We start from the raw sequence: 21,898 nt of genomic DNA on the forward strand, positions 1-21,898 counted from the left end.
TGAACATCAAAAGTTGTAAACTCTCCCTGTACCTTTTCTATTTTAGTTACCTATAACTATACTATTATAAATATTCACTTGTTTTTTAGTTGACCATATTTATTTGTTTTGTTCTACCTAGTTAGTGGAGTAGCTAGTGGAGTTGGTGAAGTAAGTGGAATTAGTGGGATAGCCAGTGGAGTTATTTTAAACTCTATAAATAGAACAGTTTCATGTTAGGAGTTGAGTGTGAACTTTACAAAGAAATAAAGTCTAGTCCTTTGTTTCTCTTAATATTTTTCTCAATAATTGTATCAATGGCACTAGAGCCAGGTTCATGAGTGAAAACAAAAGTGAGTTGTGAGAATTGTATTGATAAGTCACAATGGCCACCTACAATTTTGTGTAGCTAGCAATTCCCTACTTTGATGGTCACTATAATCATTGGAGCATGCTAATGGAGAACTTCCTGAGTTCTACGAAGTATTGGCAGGTTGTCGAATCTGGAATAGCAGTGCCAAAAACTAGACTAATATTGTTAGAGGTGCAGAAAACGGAGTTGGAAGCATTGAAACTGAAGGATTTTAAAGCCAAGAATCACCTTTTTCAAACTATTGACGCAGCCATCTTGGAGACAATTCTTAGCAAAGGTACCTTCAAACAGATTTGGGACTCCATGAAGAAGTATCTAGGAAATGCAAAGGCAAAGGGGGTGTAGCTTCAAACTCTTCAGACCAAATTTGAGATTTTACGCATAAAGTCAAGCTAGTTGGTCGTAAATTATTTTGCAAGAACGATAGCAATCATTAACAAGATGAGGATCCATGGAGAAAATTCTCATCATTGTCGAGAAGATCCTTTGATCAATGATAGCAAAATTTAATTTTGTTATATACTCTATAGAGGAATCGAAAGATATTGATGCACTTTCAATTGATGAGTTGCAGAGCTCTTTATTAATTCATGAGCAAAAAATTAACCAGCAAGAGAAAGATGAGTAAATATTGAAGATTTCAACAAAAAGTCACCCAATATTAAGAGGATATAGAGGACAAGGCAGAGGCAAAGGTAGAGGCAGAGGAAACAATGATCGTGGCAACCAACAATAATAACTCCAACACCAAGAAAATCAATTTTCGAGGTAAATTGATAGTAGTAATATAGTTTAAACGAGTAAAGTGATAATAACTCATATATATATATATATATATATATATATTTCAGACAACATATTTTTAGAAATGTAAGATTAATTAGAGAAAGTAAATAAATACAAGAAAATGTAGGTAAGATTAATTAGAAAAAAGTATACAAATGCAAGGAAGGGTAATAATCGTTAGGATGTGAATATACATGGTAGGTTAGATTAGAAAAACCCTATATTTATTACATGTTTTTATATATATTAAATATAAAAATTGAAAAAGTTTAATATAGAATATTATCTATTAATGAATATACTAGTCAATTTTTCCGTGACACTTTTTGACTAAACAAACACAAGAATTTATATTTTCTTGCATCATTTTCTTGTTTATCAAACACACGTTGAAAAATTAGTTTTCTTTTACACGACTTTCCCGTCAAACACACTTTCAAATGCATCCCAATGGTATGTCACCGTTTTCTATTAGAAATTTCGGCCTACTGTGGGGGACGGCGTTACTAAATTTGTTCCAAATGTCCCTAATAATGTGTATTTGATAAGACTATGAATTGTACTCGTGTGGCTCTGATCCCAAAAATACCAAATCCAGAAACCATCCTCCAATTTTGACCAATTAACCTGTGTAACGTGGCCTATAGAAGAGCAGCTAAAGTAATTGCTTATCATGTCGGCAAAGTCTGTAATTTCTAAATTCTAATCTGCCTTTCTTCCAGTTCGTCTTATTACGGATAATATGTTTTAGAGCCGATGAATCATACCATTTTATAACATGTAAGTCGTCTAGGAAGGACTCATGTCAATCATGCTAGATATGAGTAAAGTTTTGGGGAAATGGTCGTCTCTAAGCCTCTTTACTATTGTAGATTTAGTCCATAGTTTTTATTTTTACACAATATGATAGGTGAACTTATTTTGTGCTTCAATTATGGATTTCGGTGACAGCGTGACTGCCTAAAATCGATTTGAATCTTAATTAACTAACTAAATAGGAGTATTTTTGGAAACGTTACTCACGAAATTGCAATAAATTATTTGTTACATTCTTCTCCTTCTAAAGCTCATTGCTACTCCTAAGGATCCAAAAGTGGCTGGAATCATTTTGTTTTCTTCTTCTTCTAAGGTTGCTGAAATCTTAACTGTTAAGGAAGCACTTTTGCTTGCTAGTCAGCTGAATTTCTACTCAGTAGTTTTTGAAGGTGATGCTGTTAATGTGACTGATGAAGTACTCAACTCTTGTAACGAATACTCCCCATATGGCCCATTCTTAAGGATGTTGAATCTCTTTTAAACTCATTGTCTTGCTTTGATCTAGTTTGGGTTCAAAGGAAGGCCAATAGAGCTACTCACAGTCTTGCTAGATATGCTCGAAACATTAATTGTCAAGCTGTAATGATGCATCGGGCACCTAATTTTCTTCAGCCCACTTTGCTGGCTGACTTTCCAAATATGCATTAATAAAATGCTTATTTTTGCTTATTAATAAAAGAAAAAATCATTCAAAACATCCCTCACATTTTGTAAAATGACTTTTTTCGTACCTCACTTTTAAAAGTGTAATTTTACGTCTCTTACAAATTTATATTGGTCAAATTTGGTCCTTATCTAGGTTTTTGACTAGTTTTTAGGCGGAATCCATCACGTGCCTTGCATGTGATTATTTTTTAAGGGCAAAATTATCAAATTAATTTTACACAATTTGATCCATAGTCCCTCATATTCACAAAATAAATTTTTTTGTCTCCCACATTTCACAAAATGGATTTTTTCATCCCTCATATTTTACAAAATAAATTTTTTCGTCCCTCATTGATCATATGTATGAATAGTTTTTTTTTTAAAAATCCATATACATATCTATTTAATTTCACCTGAACAATACAAATAACATGTGTACAATTATAATTAGCCTATTTAGACAAAATCAAATAATTTGGACATTGTCGAATGTTTATATCGAATTAAATTTGAATAAAAAAATCAAAGAAAAAGTATAACAAAAAGAAGTAAGTAATTGGCACTTTCAAATTTTAAGACAATCACAAAATAAGTAATTCAATTGTTGGTCTTAATAGTCGCGAGTAGAAATTTCAAATTTAAACTGCAATTCATTAGTATGACTATGGAATTCAGGTTAGGACGCATTAATTAGATGACCTTATTATACAACTCAATCAATAAATTATTACTAAAAGAGAAAAGATCACAAATATTGAACAAATTCACATGGTGAAATCAAATAAATATATCTATTGAATAACATGTATACAATAACAATTAACCTGTTTAGGTGATATCAAATAGAGATATATTACATGCTATTCGTATTATTCATGTGAAATCAAATAGATATATACGTGGATAAAAAAAATTATTCATACACATGGTCAATGAGGGATAAAAGAATTCATTTTTTGAAATATGAGAGATGAAAAAATTCATTTTGTGAAATGTGATGGACGAAAAAATTCATTTTGCGAAATATGAGGGATTATGACTCAGATTATGTAAACTTTGATTTGACAATTTTGCCCCTCAAAAATATTCACATGCAAGGTACGTGGTGGATTCTGACTAAAAATTAGTCGGAAACCTAGATAGGGACCAAATTTGATCAATGTAAATTTATAAGGGACGTAAAATTACACTTTTAAAAGTGAGGGATGAAAAAAGTTATTTTGCAAAATATAAGGGATGTTTTGAACGATTTTCCCTTAATAAAATTCTCTATATGTTAAATCACTATATTTGGTCCTTAATATGTTTATGTATGTATGTATTTGTATGTGTGTATATGATTACATGTTCTATTTTCACAATTGACATATGCATATGTATTTCCCATTTAACAATATTGTATTGTACCATACAGAAGTGTGACCTTATAATTTAAGTTAATGACAACATATTTGGCATAACATGACAGAATTGACACTTGTCAAAGTTCAATCCATAATATATCAAAAATGCTCAAGAAAAGATAAAAAAGATTAGGCCAAAGAATTCAAGTTTAAATATAGTTTGTACAACAATTGGTGAAAGTATAAAATGTAAAAGTATTGTATTATGAGTTAAACAATCAAAACCAAAAAAAATATTGTTATTATAATTACATGCAAAACAAGTATATCAATATTCAAAAAGAGGAAGGACTTTAAATGGGCCGAAGAGCTTCTGGTTTTGTGTGAAAGTTGAAACCCCACCCCACTCTTCCCCTACTAGAAAAAATTAACAAAAAAGAAGAAAATTTTAAATAAGAGGTTCCCATGCAAATGCACTGTGAATAACTAGTTGTACCTATAGCGGAGCCCGGCTTTTGCAATAGGGGATGAAATTGAAGATAAAAGAAGTCCTTCATAAGCTCTTTTGCGGTGTAAAATTTGGTTCTTTATAATTAAACATGTTAATTGAAAAGGAAAGGCTTATATTTATAATGGTTGCAAACATAAATTGATTGAATAACCATTGGACCATTTTCCTGAGCACGACGTACAAGAAAAACAAAGATTGCACCTACATATAATGTTACACATGGAAGTACAAAAATTAATTCAATGGTACAACGTTGTAAATGATTAAAAGAAGAAATTAATTGTCTACGATAAAAGTAATAACATGAAGATCTATAAAAATCAATCAAAGATAAGTTTAACTAGGAGAAAGAATGATAACATTTTTGAGAGAACAATCAGGTGGAGGGAGGGAAAGAGGGTGTTTGGGGAGGGGAAGAATTCTTCTAGGAAAGGATATTCTAAAAGTGAAATAAGATAGTTTCCTAATATGAGTAGAAGTGTGGCAGACTAATCCTCCAATGAAAAAAAATTCGATTCAAATGACTATGATTCTGACTTGGAGACTTCCACGCGTACGAGTTCCAAACTTCCCGGATGTGCAAAGTTCAAACTTTGATGTGCCTACGTTGATTAGCATAAAAATCTAATGAAAATCACGTCTTTAATCCCTTTTTATTCCAAATTCCTACAACCAACACAAATTACCCAATATCAGTAGAATCCATCAATTAATGCAATATTTGGTAAAATAAAAGAGAAAAATAATCATAAAATTAATTACAAAAATGCAACCTATTAGAGAACAATCAAGTGGAGGGAGGGAAGGAGGGTGGTGGGGGAGGGGAAGAATTGTGGGGGATGAGGGGAAGGGGCAAAGAAAGGCATTAAAACCAAATTCTACAAAATATTATATGTACAAAATATAATTTCTCAGAAATTAGGGTGACCACCCTTACCGGTAGGCCCCTCTTTTTGCTACTATTTTACATATAATAATAATAATGTGCCTAGGACCGAATTTTTTTAAATTAATGTTTTACATATTAGGGTGAACATTCTTAGGATGTGTTTGATAAAACTGAAAACTGAAATCTAAAATTTAAAATTTAAAATCTGAATCCGTTAAATTATTCAATTGTTAATTCATAAATCTAATATATTTTAAGTGTATATCACATTAAATGATAAGTGAAGAGGTTATCATTTATTTTTTGGAATAAATTTTGCCTAAAAAAATTTAATACTACTTAATTAATTCAGATGTTTAATTTTTTATTATGAATTAAATTTAAATATTATATTAAATTATCAAACAATTCCTTTGTCTCCATCCAAGATTAATTTCGATAACTATCTACTGCCGTTGACTATCTTACACGACTTGCATTGGTTAACAACTATTTCAACGATAGATCGGTGTCCTTCAAATTTTAGAGCGTGTCTTCTGAACTAGAATGCCTAGAATTGAAGTCTCTGTAAATATGTTGTTTGCTTGCTCTATGATGAATCTTTCACATGTTATAATTACTGAATTTGTTAGTTAAAATGGTTCAAAACGAAATGACATGCCTCAATTTTTAATTAAGTACCGCTTGAATTCAATTGCCAGAAGAAATTATACAACATTTACTCGATAATTTCCTCACACCTAAAGAAGCAGCCCAAGCAAGATTATTGTCCAAGGCATGGCTGAGCGCTTGGCAGACTTGCCCCTTTTTAAGCTTCAAGCAACCTTACTTCGACAAAGACATTTGTACTCTTAAAGAAAAACACAAAGGTATGTTCCGGATTTTTTTGGACAAGGTTATGCAAAATTACTGCGAGAAAAACAGTGGGATTCATACACTCAAGCTGTCGGATTAATCTTCAGGATGACGCCCCTGATCATCGATCTGTGGGCGAATGGCTGAAAATTGCTGCAGGTTGCGGCTTGAAAAAGCTTAATCTGTATACGCTCTGGTCATATTCATTACCTAGTACAATTCTTGAGACAGAATCCCAGGAAGATTTGTTTCTGGACAGCAATATCTCTTGGCAGTGACCCTGGAGCTGTGGAAAATGCAGCAGCCTTCGGCGACTGGTTCTCAGGTATGCCTTTGTGAGTGATGAAACACTTGAGAAGATCATTGCAAGGTGCAGGCTAATTGAAAATCTGATTATTTTGCGGTGTGGAAAGTTACAAAATATTCAGATAAGAAACCTTGTAAAACTCAAAGAATTTTCTGTTTACTATGATCAAGCGCAAAGTGTTGAAATTGATGCACCAACTCTGGAAGCCTTTACTTGTGTGAGTAATGCTTTTTCTTGTGAACACATGCCCGGGATGCCTAAATTAATTGCAACTAAAAATCTTAAGCATTTAGTTTTAAGGCGTATTGGCATTACTGACAATTTTTTTGATGATTTTAGTATTAAGTTGCCACACATTGAGGATTTGAGAATTGAAATATGCCATCGGTTAAATACCGTCAAATTCTATAGTCAATCTCTCAAAATCATGCAGCTGAAGCATAACAAAGAATTAAAGGCGCTCCAGATTCAAGCTCCAAAGATTGTTAAGTTTGAGTTTGACGGCTACTTCATTCCCCATGTAGTTTTTACCACTTCCTCAAGCAATTGGGAATCCAGAATCTGTCTAGTTGGCTGGGTGGACGTTCGTTTTGACAATTCATGGTTTGCCAAATTGAAAGAAATGTTGAAAATTTTGATCTTCTCTAAAATCTATCTAGAACTGTGGGGTCTTGATTCCGTAAACTTCTATCTGGATGAGACGAAGGATGTAGCACTAGAACCAGGACCCGACGTTGAAATGTTACTCTTAGAATTTATGACAGGGAAACAAGAACCTGGTGCTAGTTCAGCTTTTCTAGACGGGTGCTTTTGGAGTTGCCATCCTAAATCACTCCAACTATGGTGGAGCTTTTCTAGGGACTTGGCAAAGTTTATCTACCAGATGCTGTTGGAGAGACGAAATCATTCACCAGAGGCTAACTTTTGGGCCAAAGATGTAAAGCATGTCGAAGTTGTGATCTTGAAGATGATTGGGACAAAGTGGCATCCTCAGCTATTGGATTGGATACTTTATTGGAGAGAGACCCTTATGAGGATTTAGACATAGCAGTTCGCTTCAAGTTCGAATGGTGAGCTCCTACACACTGGCGCTTGATGCAATCAGACACATTCAGCCATGATTAAGCATATATGCTCAGTACTTGTTTCTTTGTTCTTAATTTTATAGGTAACTTCCTTGTATCTTTGAGCTTAAGGATTCTTCTTTTTGCTTAATGCAGAGGCCCCGTTCTGGGCCCGGGCACGTGGCAGCCCAGGAATAGCCGAGCTGGGCCTCGGCCCCCCGGCCCCTGGCAGCAGCCCTGGGCCGCACCGACTAGGGCTCCCTGGGGAGGCGAAGGTCCGTCCCGAAGAGGTCGGGAGCAATCCCCCTGAGTGCGGGATACCGACTATTCCGGGTAAGTCCCGAGACGCACGGAGGTCGGATTCCCTCACGGGTATAAATGACAGAACATACCTACTGTACAAGGTACGCTCACTATTGACAATTAACCTCCGACTGTCGCTACTTCCAGTGAACACTACTCGCCGGAGAACTAACTTGACCGTCGGAGTGCCCTCGGGGACAACCCTCGGGCCCCCTTCGTGAGATCACTTTTACTTGTTTTGCAGGTCTTGGATCGGCTCTCCCATCGACACCCCGAGCTCATCAGTTCGGCTCGGTCCGGGGAAGCTCCGCGCTTCTTCAGTTGGCGCCGTCTGTGGGAACCGTAAGGTAAGTAAGATTGTGTTGATGGCCAGGACGCGATCCAAGCGCACGGTAGAGAGCACTGGCCCGGGGGGCGGTGAAGGGTCCCAGGGAAAGGAGGCCGAGGCGTCCCGGGGCGCCGGGGGGTCGACCCTTTCGGGGGAACGGAGGCAGCAGATCTTCCAGTTCGTGACGGAGAATCTCCCCATGCTGGAAGATCTGATCCGACAGGCGAAGGAAGGAGACGGGGCTGGGGGGGCGCAGACCTCCAAGGCCAAGGGGAAGGAGAAGGAGTTACCCCCTGACCCTTCGGCGGATGAGTCACGAGACCAGCCCCCCAGGAGAAAGCGACCGCGGACTCCTCCCAAGCCGCGAGCCTCGATGGTTGGGGACAGTGAGAGGTATTCTCGTGACCGGTCCGCCGGGGATCGCTTGAGGAACCCCTTCTCGTGGAAGCTCGCGAGGAACGGACCGGAGCGATCTCCCGTCCGGTCCATCCAGAGCCGGCCGCGGGATCCTCCTCAGTGGCAGCCCGTCCGGGACGAGTTCGAGCAGATCCTGCGGCCCCAACAGTATGAGGATAACTACGCCGCCTCGCCCTTTACCCGAGAGGTAGAGGACTACCCGCTACCTCGGAGGTTCAAGATTCCGAACATCGAGCTGTACGATGGTTCGACGGACCCAGAAGACCACCTCTCGGTCTTCATGACGCACATGCGTCTGCAGACCGCCGCAGATGCACTCCGTTGCAAGACCTTCCCCATGTTTCTTAAGGGAAAGGCACGGCTCTGGTTTCAGGGCCTGGCACCGGGGTCCATCCGGAGTTTCACCGAGCTGGCCAGACAGTTCGCTGCCCAGTTCGTCTCCTCGAAGACTTACTCGAAAAACGCGGCTCACTTGATGGCCGTCAAGCAGAAACCGGACGAGTCCCTAAAGAATTTCATGACACGCTTCAACACAGAGAGCCTACAGATCAGGAACAAGGATGAGAAAGTGGTCATGGCTGCCTTCATGAACGGGCTAAGGGTAGAGGAGCTCTACTACAAGCTCGTCGAGCAGCCTCCCAAGAATCTGGGAGAGCTCCTGAATCGGGCTCACGCTGCTGCCAACGCAGAGGAGGCAGGTCGCCTAAAGAAAGAATCAGATCGGGAGCTTGGAGAACGGAAGAGCCGGACGAACCCCGCAGAGGGCAAGGACGTCCCGGCCAAGAAAAACGTCTTCGATCGGCTCTCGAAGGAGAAGGCCCCTGCTCCACCGCCACTCCCAGAGAAGACCTACACCCCTCTGACACGGCCTAGAGCCCAAATCTTGGCTGTTATGGAGGCGGAAGGGCTGGGAGATCGGCCGCCCAAGATGGACACGCCTCGGAACAAAAGGAACCAGGACAGATACTGTACCTTTCACCGTGATGTTGGGCACGACACGGAGGGATGCTGGCCCTGCGTAGGGAGATCGAGGACCTGATCCAGCGCGGCTTTCTAGGTCGGTTCGTACGCCGACCGGGTCAGGAGTTCGGACGCAACCACTACGGGGATAGGCGCGAGGGACAGCGTCGCGATCGCCCAGAGCGGCGTGACGCTCCTCGGAGCCGCTCTCCCGACCTGGATACCCAGAACCTAGTTGGGGTGATAAACACCATTGCTGGAGGCCCCACGGGAGGAGACAGCCACATAGCTCGGAAGAACAGGCGACCTCCGTCTGAGGGGGATGACTCCTTGAAACGTTTGCGCATGGACGAGGAGATCACCTTTGGGCCAAGAGATGCAGTTCCCTTAGCGTCCGGGAACCACGAGGCCATTGTGATAGACGTTGTCACCAATAATTACCGGGTGAAGAAGGTTTATGTCGACCAAGGTAGTGCGGTCGACATTATGTTCTACCGGGTGTTCCAGGAGTTCGGCCTTACGGATGACCAGTTGACCCCGGTCCGAACACCTCTGGTAGGCTTTACCGGACCACCCATCAGCCCGGAGGGGATGATCATCCTGATGGTCACTGTGGGGCAGGCCCCTAAATGCCGGACCATCCCTGTTAACTTTGTGGTGGTCAAGCAGCCGTCCCCGTACAACGTATTCCTGGGTCGGCCAGCTCTGAACGCCCTCCGAGCTATCCCGTCCACCCTCCATCTCAGTGTGAAGTTCCCCACTAAGGGAGGGATAGCCGAGGTGCGCGGTGATCCAGAGGTGGCCCGAGCTTGCTACTTGGCCACGCTCCGTGGTCCGGAGAAGATGGTCGCCCAGACGACCAGTTTGGAGCCCTATATCCCAGGAGACGAGACACAGCAGTTGGGCACACAGGACGAGATTGAGGAGTTCCCCTTGAGGGAGGAGCGGCCCAACCAGGTCATCCGCATCGGGGCATTGCTGCCAGCCGAGGAGCAGGAAGGCTTGAAGGCCTTGCTAAGAGAGTACTCCGAGGTCTTCGCGTGGATGGTAGAAGACATGCCTGGGATCCATACAGACCTGGCAGTCCACCACCTCGACGTGGACCCTCATTTCAAACCGGTGAAGCAGAAGAAAAGGAATGAGGTGATCAAGGCGGAGGTAGGCAAGTTGCTGGAGTCCAAGATCATCACGGAGGTCTACTACCCGACCTGGCTGGCCAATCCCGTCCTGGTCAAGAAGGAGGACCAGACCTGGAGGATGTGCGTAGACTTCACGGACCTTAACAAAGCCTGCCCAAAAGACTGCTTTCCCCTACCGAGGATCGACAGGTTAGTAGACTCCACCGTGGGTTTTGACGTTTTATGCTTTCTGGATGCTTTTAAGGGATACCATCAGATCGAGATGACTGAGGAGGACCGCGATAAGACCTCCTTCATCACCGAGGAGGGAACCTACTGCTATAGGACCATGCCGTTTGGACTGAAGAACGCGGGAGCTACTTACCAGCGTCTGGTCAACAAGTTGTTCCAAAATCAGATCGGTAAAAACATGGAGGTATATGTGGACGACATGATCGTCAAAAGCCGAACGGACCGGCGGCTCCTACCCGACCTAAGGGAGATCCTGGACATCCTGCAGGAAAGCCGGGTGCACCTAAATCCGAAGAAGTGCACCTTCGAGGTCAGATCAGGGAGGTTCCTGGGTTTCCTGGTGTCCCGGGAGGGAATCCGGGCCAACCCGGATAAGCTCCAGGCCATCGTGGACATGACCCCTCCGAGGAACGTGAAGGAGGTCCAACGGCTCACGGGGAGAATGGCAGCCCTGAACAGGTTCCTCTCGCGCTCCGCGGTCAGAGGGCTGCCCTTCTTCCGCGTACTGAAAGCGCCTAAGGATTTCCACTGGACAGAGGAGTGTCAAAAAGCCTTCACTGACCTGAAGGCTTACCTGGCTGAGCTGCCTACTTTGACCGCCCCTGAACAAGGTGAGACTCTGTTCCTTTACCTATCCGCCTGCAACGAGGCCATCAGCGCAGTCTTGGTGCGGGAGGACGGGGGGGTTCAGAGACCAGTGTACTACGTTAGCCGAGCCCTACAAGGACCAGAGACGAGGTACACGTCGGCGGAGAAACTGGTCCTGACCCTGGTACACGCTGCTCGCAAACTCCGCCCCTATTTCCAAGCTCACAGCATTATAGTCCTGACTGACCAGCCCTTGCATCAGATACTCACCAGGCCCGAGATCTCGGGCAGGATGACCAAGTGGGCCGTCGAGCTAGCCGAGCATGACATCGGTTATCAGCCTCGCAAAGCCATCAAGGCCCAGGCCTTGGCGGACTTCCTTGCTGAGGGGGCTAGCTTGAGCCTAACCGAGTTAAGTCCCCTGCACAAGGAAATACTGCCAAGGGAGCCCTGGGTGTTGTTCGTAGATGGGGCCTCCAGCAAGGAAGGAAGCGGAGCTGGCCTGCTGCTCACCTCGCCCGCGGGGGAAGTTCTGACTTATGCGCTTAGGTTCGACTTCCCTGCGTCCAACAACGAGGCAGAGTACGAGGCCTTGTTGACGGGGTTACGGATAGCCCACCAGATGGGCATCACCGCGATCCGGGTTCGAAGCGACTCTCAGCTCGTCGTCCTCCAGATCCGTGGGGAGTATGAGGCCAAGGACGAGGTAATGAAGAAATACCTGGCTAAGGTACGAGAGGCGGTAACCCTGTTCGAGACTTTTGAGATTGAGCGGGTGCCAAGATCCCAGAACAAGCGCGCGGACGCCTTGTCCAAGCTGGCGTCTTCCTCGTTCGCCCACCTGAGCAAGGAGGTCTTGGTAGAGGTGGTGAAGCAGAAAAGTATCGACCAGGTCCAGGTCCTGGCGATAGACAGCTCGGCCAACTGGATGACTCCTCTCATTGACTTTCTCAGCTCGGGTGCCCTCCCCGAGAACAAAACCGAGGCTCGCCGAATCCAGATCCGAGCTGCCAAGTACGCCTACACCGGGGGAACCCTCTATAGGAGGTCGTACTTGTCCCCCTGGCTAACGTGCGTGACGCCCGAGGAAGGTGACTACGTTCTGCGTGAAATCCATGAAGGTATATGTGCGGCACACGTCGGGTCCCGGGTGTTGGCCAAAAAGTGCCTCCTTTTGGGCTACTATTGGCCCTCCGTCTTCCGAGACGCAGCAGATCTGGTCCAGAAATGCCGAGCTTACCAGGTGCACGCTTCGCTGCGCCATCAGCCAGCTCGGGAGATGGTCCCCATCCACAGTCCTTGGCCCTTCGCTCAATGGGGGATAGACCTCCTGGGTCCCTTCCCCCGAGCCCCGGGAAGATACGAACACCTCGTGGTGGCAATAGACTACTTCACAAAGTGGGTGGAAGCGGAGCCCCTGGTCTCTATCTCCGGAAAGGCGATTCAGAAATTCTTCTGGAGGAACATAGTTTGTCGCTTTGGGATTCCACACGTCTTGATATCCGACAACGGCCGCCAGTTCGCCGAGAACCCTTTCCGGAGCTGGTGTGCTGAGCTCGGAATCAACCAACACTTCGCGTCGGTTGGCCACCCCCAGGCCAATGGTCAGGTGGAGAACGCTAACCGAACTGTTCTGCAAGGATTGAAGACTAGGTTGGAGTCCGCCCAATCGAGCTGGCTGGATGAGCTCCCCAGTGTCCTTTGGGCTTACCGCACTACGCCCAGAACGGCTACTCACGAGACCCCGTTCTCCCTTACTTACGGGGTAGAGGCTGTGGTGCCCGCAGAGGTGGGTCTTCCCTCACCCAGAACACAGAAATTCGTGGCAACATCCAACGAGGAAGAGCTTAGGTGCAACTTGGACATGCTCGAAGTCAGGCGCGAGGAAGCTGCTATTCGAATGGCTAAGTATAAAAGCCAGCTCGCTCGCTATTACAACGCCAAAGTAAAGACTATACAGTACCAGCCAGGAGACCTGGTCTTGCGAAAGAACTCGATCAGCAGAGCTTATAGTTCCAACAAGCTCGACCCAAACTGGGAGGGTCCGTACAAGGTCCTCGAGGTGAGCCGAGCTGGCTACTGCAGGCTCGCTAAGATGGATGGATCTGGGGTACCTCGGACGTGGCACTTCTCCAATTTGCGATTGTTTGTAGCGTAGGTTAGACCGGGGTGTTCGGTTGCCTGTTCTCTGGAATCCGAATTTTTGTTTCCTCATCAATCAAAGCTCATTTTCATTTTTACTTGTACCTATTTCATTTTACAATCCTCAAATCTGCGCCTTGCACTAGCACATTTAGCGCTCCCTTGCTTAATGTCCTAGTGGGGGGCTAGAGGCTGGCAGGTGTGACGTGTGAAGTGTTCGACCCGGGAGGTCGGCACGAACGCACTTAATGTTTAAAGTACTCAGCCCCAAGGGGTGAAGTGTGACGTGTGAAGTGTTCGACCCAGGAGGTCGGCACGAACGCACTTAGTATTTAAAGTATTCAGCCCCAAGGGGTGAGATGTGAGGTGTTCGACCCAGGAAGTCGGCAGGAACGCCCTTGGCGTCTAAAGTGCTCAGCCCCAAGAGGCTGGCACGCCCTCTTAGGGGGCTTATTTGGTGCTCGGCCCCGGAGGTCGGCACATGGCCTTGCGAAGTAGGCAAGGAAAGGAGAAAATAACTCTTCGAAATTGTGTATGCATTGCAAACTTATCTATTACAAAGCTTACAAAGCTTCCGAGCTGCCTATCTATTACAAAGCTTCCGAGCTGCCTATCTATTACAAAACTTCTGAGTTGCCTATCTGCTACAAAATTTGCCGAGCTATGAAGAGAAAACAGCTCGGGCCTCCTCCTTCTTGCCGGTAGTCCGCCAGGAGCAGGAGCTGGAGGTACACCTTAAACATGCGAAGAGGCGTATGGTGAAGGCTATCCAGTCGGACCTTTCCATCTCAGATGGACCCCCAAGAGCATTTTCAACTGGAGCATGGTCACATCCTTATGAGAAGACGGGAAGGGTTTCTGGAAGGGCCGCGGCCCTAGACCACCGGCTCTTTCCCAGCAGCCCTGCCGGGAGACTCACTCTCCTCCAAGGGAACCTCCGCCAGCTCGGCCCCAACGTCGGCTCGGCCTACCAACCCCTTCAGGGCATGCCCCTTGCGGTACCCGTCGAAGAGCCAGTCCAGCCTCTCCTCGGCAGCAGGATTGTAGTCCTTGAAGTCCGCCAAGTTGAAGCCAGGGGGGTTGAGGCTCTTCACCTTGTCCAGGGCCCGCGTAGCGCCAACCTGGAGGATGGGCAGGTTAAGGAGGGCGATGTCCTCCTCAAACTGCTCGGAGGAAAGGAACTCCCGAACAGCCTTCTTCCTCTCTCGGCTGACGGTGCCGGAGAGCTCGAGGGCATGCTCCTCCTTCAGCCTAGCCACGCCGGCCTTCTCTTGGTCGAGCTCCGACCTGGTGGAGGCGAGCTGGACCTGAGCCGTGTCCAGCTCCTTCGCGGCCTCTCCCAGTTTGTCCTTAAGGGAGCTTGCCTCCTTAAGGGTCTGGGAGAGCTTCTTCTCCGCCTCCGGATTCTTCTTTCGTAGTTTCTCCAGGTCGGGAGACAGTTCGGAGAAACGGGTAGCCAGGGCGGCACCGGCAGCGTTGGACCGGAAAAGAAAGAAGGCAGGTCAGCACGCCACATCACTTAGCCCAGACACGGGGGCGAAATTAATCCATGGGTGATACTTACTTGGGCCTGGGCGGTGTAGTACGCGTCCAGGAGCTCGGAGGGGCGGGCCAGCTCCATCCACCTCCTGTCCCTGGGAAGGACCGAGCCCACCATCAGCTCGCGAGCCACCTCGGGGAACTGGGCTCGGTCGTTGATGGAGAGTTTCCAGGACGGACAGAAGTGGCGGGGGTCGTGCATCGTGGGGGCTTGGCCCGGCTTCAGGGGAGCTATGTGGCGGAAGTGCCACAAGTTTGGAGGAGTCGACTCCTGCACCTGCTCCTCGGCAGAGCCCACACCCAGGTGGACTAGTCCCCCCGGGGCCCGCGCGAGAGGAGGAGGCTGTGTGGAGACCAGGGCGAGCCTCTTCTGCCCGGCCTGGGAGGGCTCGTCCCCTCTGCCCCTCTTCTGTCCGGCCGCCTTCTTCTTGTTGGCGGCCTGCTTGGAGGGGGATGGTTGTGACGTCTCTTTATGGGGGGCTGAGCCGCCCCCCGGGGTGGAAGCCCCACCTGGGGCCCCCCGAGCATTCTCGGGCTGGGGGTCGGGCGTGACCTCCTCGAGGGGTGCGCCCAACAGCTGGGAGAGCTTCCTCACTGCAACGAACACCACCAGGTCAGCCAAACGCAAGACAGTAAAAGGAAAGAGAAAAAATCTATATACTATGAATGTGACAGGGGCAGAGCCAGCGTTACAGGTGTCGAGTTTGGGCTGGGGGGTCGCCACTTCCCCAGAGGATCCGGACAACGTCCCCACCAGCCCGGCTGCGGAGATCTGCTCAATGGAGATCTTGGTGACATCGAGCTTCACCTTGGAGCCCAACAGCTGGCCGAGGGTCTCGTAGTCCAGGTCCTCCGGGTAGGAGTCGGCCTTGACTCCCCCAACCTTCCACACATTGGGGGGAAAATGTGTGGATCTGACAAAGAAGAAGTCCTCCTTCCAATCCTTCACGGAGGAGGGGAGGCCGAAGAACAACTCCTGGGCCCATTTCCCTCCCTTGGTCTGGGGGCCACGGCGGGAGAAGTAATACCACCCTGGGAGGGAGGCCTTAAGGATGAAGGCGGCCCGGAAGAGGGAGAGAGAGTAAGGGATGTCGCAGAGAAGGCAGTAGATCAGGAATCCGGTGATGATCCTGATGGAGGTGGGGTGAAGCTGGGTGATTCTGAGCCCCCAGTAGGTTAGGATATCGGTCAGAGCTGAATGGATGGGGAGACGGAGCCCTGCGATGAGCTGCTCCCTGTAGATGGCTACGAAGCCGGGGGGAGGTCGGCAGGCTCGGTCGTCGGGCCCGGCCGCCCTCGGCTCGAAGGCCGGAGGGATGGAGTACGACTGGGCCAGCTCGGCCACATCCGAGGGCAAGATTGTGGCCTCCTGTAGGTCTGGATAACCATAGGAGAATTCGGGATCATCCCCCTGCTCCGAAGCAGGGGTCCCCTCAGAGGGATCCCTGTCCTCTCCAGCTCCGCCCTGGGCTCCGCCGGGGGAGTCGTGGGGGGACTGGGGGGAAGGGGTGGTTGCGGCCTCCCGCTCGAGGTAGGCGTCGAGCTCGGCCACCTCCTCTAGAGCGCGGGCAGAAAAAGGACGGGATGAGGGAGACTGAGGGGAATGAGAGCTCATGGTGTCAGTAGGCTCAGGCAGGTCTGAGGTGTGGAAGCTGGGGCTAGAGAAGGAAGAAGAGGAAGGGGGAGGAGGAGAAGATGGTGACGAAGATGCGGGTGAGGGCGAGGAAAGAACGATGATTCGGGAGGCTCTGCGGCGGGCCGGAACTGCAGATACAGAGGAGGAAGTGTCGGAATGATCCGACATAAAATGGAACGAAGGAGAATGGAAGGGAGAGATGCTGTGAAAAAAGGGACTTACTGGTGATGGCAGAAGGACTGAAGGCTCGCCGGAATCTGGGCACAGGACGCCGGAAGTTGCTGGAAAATGGAAATGTGGATGCACAAGAAGAGTGATAACTTGAAACGCACAAGGAGAAGCGGAAATGGCAAATGGGACAGATGGGAATTTGGCATCCCCTATTTATAGGGGGAGGAGCGGAGGGAAAACGGTTGCGTGAATTTGAACCGACCCCCATGTGAATGCATTTAACGCTGGTACGGAAACCGAAGAGGCGTGACAGCTGAAAGGACGTGGGCGCAGCGTCCCTGTGACAGCACTGTACCAGAGGTGACCTCGGCAGGGTAGTGCGCGGCTCTGGCCTCCCACGTGGCGGAGATAGATTAGGTCTGCCTGACAGTCCTACCTAATCTAGGGGGCTAGTGCAGAGGCCCCGTTCTGGGCCCGGGCACGTGGCAGCCCAGGAATAGCCGAGCTGGGCCTCGGCCCCCCGGCCCCTGGCAGCAGCCCTGGGCCGCACAGACTAGGGCTCCCTGGGGAGGCGAAGGTCCGTCCCGAAGAGGTCGGGAGCAATCCCCCTGAGTGCAGGATACCGACTATTCCGGGTAAGTCCCAAGACGCACGGAGGTCGGATTCCCTCACGGGTATAAATGACAGAACATACCTACTGTACAAGGTACGCTCACTATTGACAATTAACCTCCGACTGTCGCTATTTCCAGTGAACACTACTCGCCGGAGAACTAACTTGACCGTCGGAGTGCCCTCGGGGACAACCCTCGGGCCCCCTTCGTGAGATCACTTTTACTTGTTTTGCAGGTCTTGGATCGGCTCTCCCATCGACACCCCGAGTTCATCAGTTCGGCTCGGTCCGGGGAAGCTCCGCGCTTCTTCACTTAACAAAGATTAGTAGTAAATCTTGACACCTAATTCTATATGATAAATTATTTATAATACCCCTTAGTTCTGCATAATGCTAGATGACTTTCAAATATTTCAAAATAGCCACATAACCCCTTTATGGTTTTATATAAACTGGGCAATGGACGAAATGAACTATTAATTACGACCATTGTTCAACAGTGTGTGTGATAGACTTATAATATCTATTTAACTCCTCTATACTTTGCAGTCATATTAAATTTACTCCTTATGATATTTATTTACATAATCCCTCTATAGTTTTACTGAAGGTAGTTGAGCCATTATTTGATTTAACTTCCACTACAACAAAAATGACCTTTAACGGTATTTAAAAGTGTCAGTATAGATACTCTAAACTAACACTTTACTTTTTCTCACACCTCTATACTATAAACTGACACTTTACTTTTCCTCACACCTCGGACAAGTGTTGTCCCTTCCAATGTGGGAATAGGTTCGTACTATTCAAAGGTGTCAGGAAAACTATGCTATTATAGCATCTCATCTGCCAACAAAAATCCATTTTCTTAACAATCAAAAGTATCAGAATATTGTTGAAGTTGTTGAGTTTTGCTGACACTTTTAACTGCTTGGAGTTTTTTTTTTTTTGTTTTTAAATAAAGAAGTAACCTGATTGTGCTTCCTGCTATACATTCCGTCAATCAGATACCCAAAGGACTTGTAAAATTATCCCAAAGAACAGAATGCATGTAGTAATTTAAAAGCAAAAGCTAGTGCTCAAATATCATTTATTGAACTAAAAGTCAGCAACAAGTACTAACATAGCTAATCGAAATTGGGTTACAGAGATTGGCACATAACAAGTACTATTATAGCATCCATAAACTGGGTTACAGAGATTGGCACATAACTCTGAGGAATGACATGACCAGCTGCTGCAATTGGTGAACAATCAAGTATTGCATTGCCTTGTGGCATGAGCCTAAAGACGAGAGATGTCCTGCAGGGCAAAGTGTACTGATCAGTTGAGAAATTTCTTCAACCTATGACATTCTTGGGCAACTATCAAATTACACTTAAGCACCAATATCTACCTTCCGCCACTAGAAGTTCCTGGAGGGATATCCAATGCAGAGCGATGTGAAGCCGCAGGCCTTAGACCAGTTGTAGCATGGATGAGAGCCTTGCTTGTGAGAAATAAAAGGTCCCCAGGAACAAAGCCACTATCAGCCAGGTACCAGCGGCCATTGAGGTCACAAACCTGGAAATAATAGGAAAGAACTGGTGGATAATCAAGGAAAACAAAGTGTTGAAGCATTACAATTCCAAAAATGATCTAGTTGAAATGTAGAAAAAAATGTATAAGCAGTTAAAAAGGAATCCAGGAAATTAGTACATATTGTTGCAACCTACCTATTGAACATAAAACAAAAAGTCCAAATATAGGTTACAACACCTGAAGTCCAGGAGCATCTGAGGAAATTAGCGTCAACAGTCCCTTCTTTACTTCACCATTTCCACTCAGCTTTCCACCTCCCGTAGATCCTTTTCCATTTAGTGAGTGTGTACTGGAAAAGGTTGCAACAAGCACTGATGAAGAAGCCTCGTTAGCAGGCAATGGGCTATCGTCAAGCAAGTGGTTGAAAACACTGCAAGCAGTGATACATTCTAAATATAGATCAGAAAAAACTAAAGTTGACCAGTAAAAGCAAGCATATATACTCCAAAAACATGACTTCTATTTTAAGTTCAAAATAGAAGTCATCTCTGAGAAATCCCCACAAGCATCTTGATATGATAAAAGGGAATCAATCCAAGAAAACGATCAAGAAATGTAGGCCACTAACTCTCACTCCTCCTCGGCTATTTGCCCCTTCTCACTGACATAAATCCCATCAAGGAACTTCCGGATATCTTTGTTCTTCACATGGCATTTCTGTCCACAATAAGAAAAGGTTGTATAGTAGCTATTCAGCCAGATGAACTACATTTTAAAGACAAGTGACAAGGAACAAAACTTGTAGATTCAAATGTCATAAATATGGCACAGAGTGACTCTTACTTGGTTTATCAGGGCAGCAGATCGGGAAACAACCTCAATGTCATTGCCATCCAACACCAATTCGTCCTTAACCTTCTCAGACCGGATAACAGTGACTTCTTCAAGCATATACACCTTCCTCACCTGATGGAAAAAACATCACACATTACAAAATGTTCCCTATCAGAAATTTCAAGCAATCTCAACATGCATAATGGGGACAACCCAATGGAAGCAATTCCATAATAGAAGTTGTCCAAGTTCAAAGTTATAAACTCATACATCAGATCAAAGCACTTCTTCAAAATCAGATTAAGGGATCATGCAAAATCAGGTCAGAATCTCACCAAAGGCAACCGCGACAAGGAGACAAATTAAAGTTTCAACATTTTGTCTATATACTCTCTCACACGGAAAGATAACTTTTAATTGCTATCCAAACAGCATGATAAACTAGTGCTGATTGTATCACCAATTCAACATCACAGATGCATCAGAAGCTACAATCCCCATGACTCAAGCCTCTCAAATATCCATGTAAGACTCATTATTAATACACCCCTATGCTGCCAAAGCCTACATTTTTTATGAAGCGAAAAAGGAAAATTTAGTTTACATCTCATGAAAAGCATCAAAATATAAAATCCTATTGAATCACCAAAGGAATGCAGCTCAACTGATGATACAACAGAATCATGACCTCACTATCAGAGCAAGTCCAATGAAAGATCTAAAGAGCTTACTTCTGCACTCCTAAATGATACATCTTCTCAGCTGCCTCAAACTTTTTCATCTTCTCAAAGTAGAGTATAAGCCTGGTAAAACAGTGACTTTTCCATCCCAATGCGATTTTCCTCCATTGCTCTCAAAACACTTTTTGGATCGTCAACAAAGTCCATCTACATAAAACACGTGAAAAATGCCCAATTTAGCTATACACTAACGTTAATCAGATAATCAATATCAGTAAAGGAATCTCTTTAAATTTGAATAAAAATCTGATAGACACAGTATATCCAAGCCAATTCTTTTATAGATAGCTTCTTGAGGTGAAGCTGTTTTTCCCATTTACAATACCACCAATGACAGCTCAAATATTGCCAAAATTTCAAGAGGAGTCGAAAATAATGTACTTCTTTGATGCAAAATGGAATCCCTTCTCATAACATTTGGATAGGTATCTTGAACCTTCAATACACTACTTGAAATTTGAACAAAGTCCAACGGTAAATCATCTTTTGTTCCTTGTCTTAAACACTACTACTATATTAAAGTGGACATTTTAATACTTCAAGTTACCTTGATTAAACGAATCAAAGAGCAGAACTAATCAAACATAATAGTCTAAGTATTCATATATATATATACACACACATAAATCAACAACCACAAGAAGAATCAAAAAGGAAAAATGAGGAAGAGCAGCCCAGAATAAGAATGATAAAAGAAAAATTAGAAAATAGAAACTCAATGGTAATGATTCTGAAAAAGTTACCAATTGCAACCAAACACGAAGGTACCGCAAATCACTACTGTAACGGCGGGCGTTCGTCCCTAAATCTAAGGTCTCTCTCAGACTCAGAGCCCTAATTTTCATCGGACACCAGTTTGGAAATTCGAAATGTTGGGGAGATCGGCCAGGGCTTCCCTTAGCTTCTGCATTATTCAGTATGGAAAATGCCCAAAAAGGTAACTCTTTTTGCAGGAAACCACCAACAATAATTTACATATAGAAAAATTTCAGACTATAACCTGTTCATCGACGACATCAATATCTGCGAGCATGTGGTCGGATTTCTTACCGGAATTGCCTAATTCTTTTGCTAAGAAATAATTTCTGGAGAATCCGAACTCTTCCTCTTTGATGTCATGTTGTTCCATTTTCTGGTTTTGACGAACCTAAACCTGATGATGAGA

The 21,898-nt window shown here is 45.5% G+C and overlaps 1 protein-coding gene across 2 annotated transcripts; it reads right to left on the reverse strand.

Moving 5' to 3' along the window:
- Positions 1 to 19,486: 19,486 nt before the first annotated feature.
- On the reverse strand, positions 19,487 to 21,898 carry LOC140021768 (large ribosomal subunit protein uL6-like). Of its 2 annotated transcripts, none has more exons than XR_011825748.1 (3): positions 20,725 to 20,879; positions 20,003 to 20,125; positions 19,487 to 19,876 (listed from the first exon to the last, which is right to left on the reverse strand). XR_011825748.1 is itself a non-coding variant. In XM_072073060.1 (3 exons), the coding sequence occupies exons 1-3, from the start codon at positions 21,860 to 21,862 to the stop codon at positions 19,790 to 19,792; spliced, it is 339 nt and encodes a 112-aa protein (XP_071929161.1). In that variant the 5' UTR covers positions 21,863 to 21,898; the 3' UTR covers positions 19,487 to 19,789. The 2 variants fall into 2 exon arrangements, 1 of the variants encoding a protein (XP_071929161.1); XM_072073060.1 differs by lacking the exon at positions 20,725 to 20,879 and adding an exon at positions 21,734 to 21,898.

This window comes from Coffea arabica, chromosome 11e, assembly GCF_036785885.1.
Source record: "Coffea arabica cultivar ET-39 chromosome 11e, Coffea Arabica ET-39 HiFi, whole genome shotgun sequence".
NCBI classification, from domain to species: Eukaryota; Viridiplantae; Streptophyta; class Magnoliopsida; order Gentianales; family Rubiaceae; genus Coffea; species Coffea arabica.

What these genes read in the sequence shown, in the direction of transcription:
- LOC140021768 (XM_072073060.1), bottom strand. Translation starts at nt 21,862, where the DNA reads ATGGAACAACATGACATCAAAGAGGAAGAGTTCGGATTCTCCAGAAAT. An exon ending in TTGATGTCGTCGATGAACAG is followed by an intron (nt 20,126 to 21,733) that starts GTTATAGTCTGA and finishes TTTTTCCATCAG; the next exon opens with GTGAGGAAGGTGTATATGCT. An exon ending in CTGCTGCCCTGATAAACCAA is followed by an intron (nt 19,877 to 20,002) that starts GTAAGAGTCACT and finishes TATTGTGGACAG; the next exon opens with AAATGCCATGTGAAGAACAA.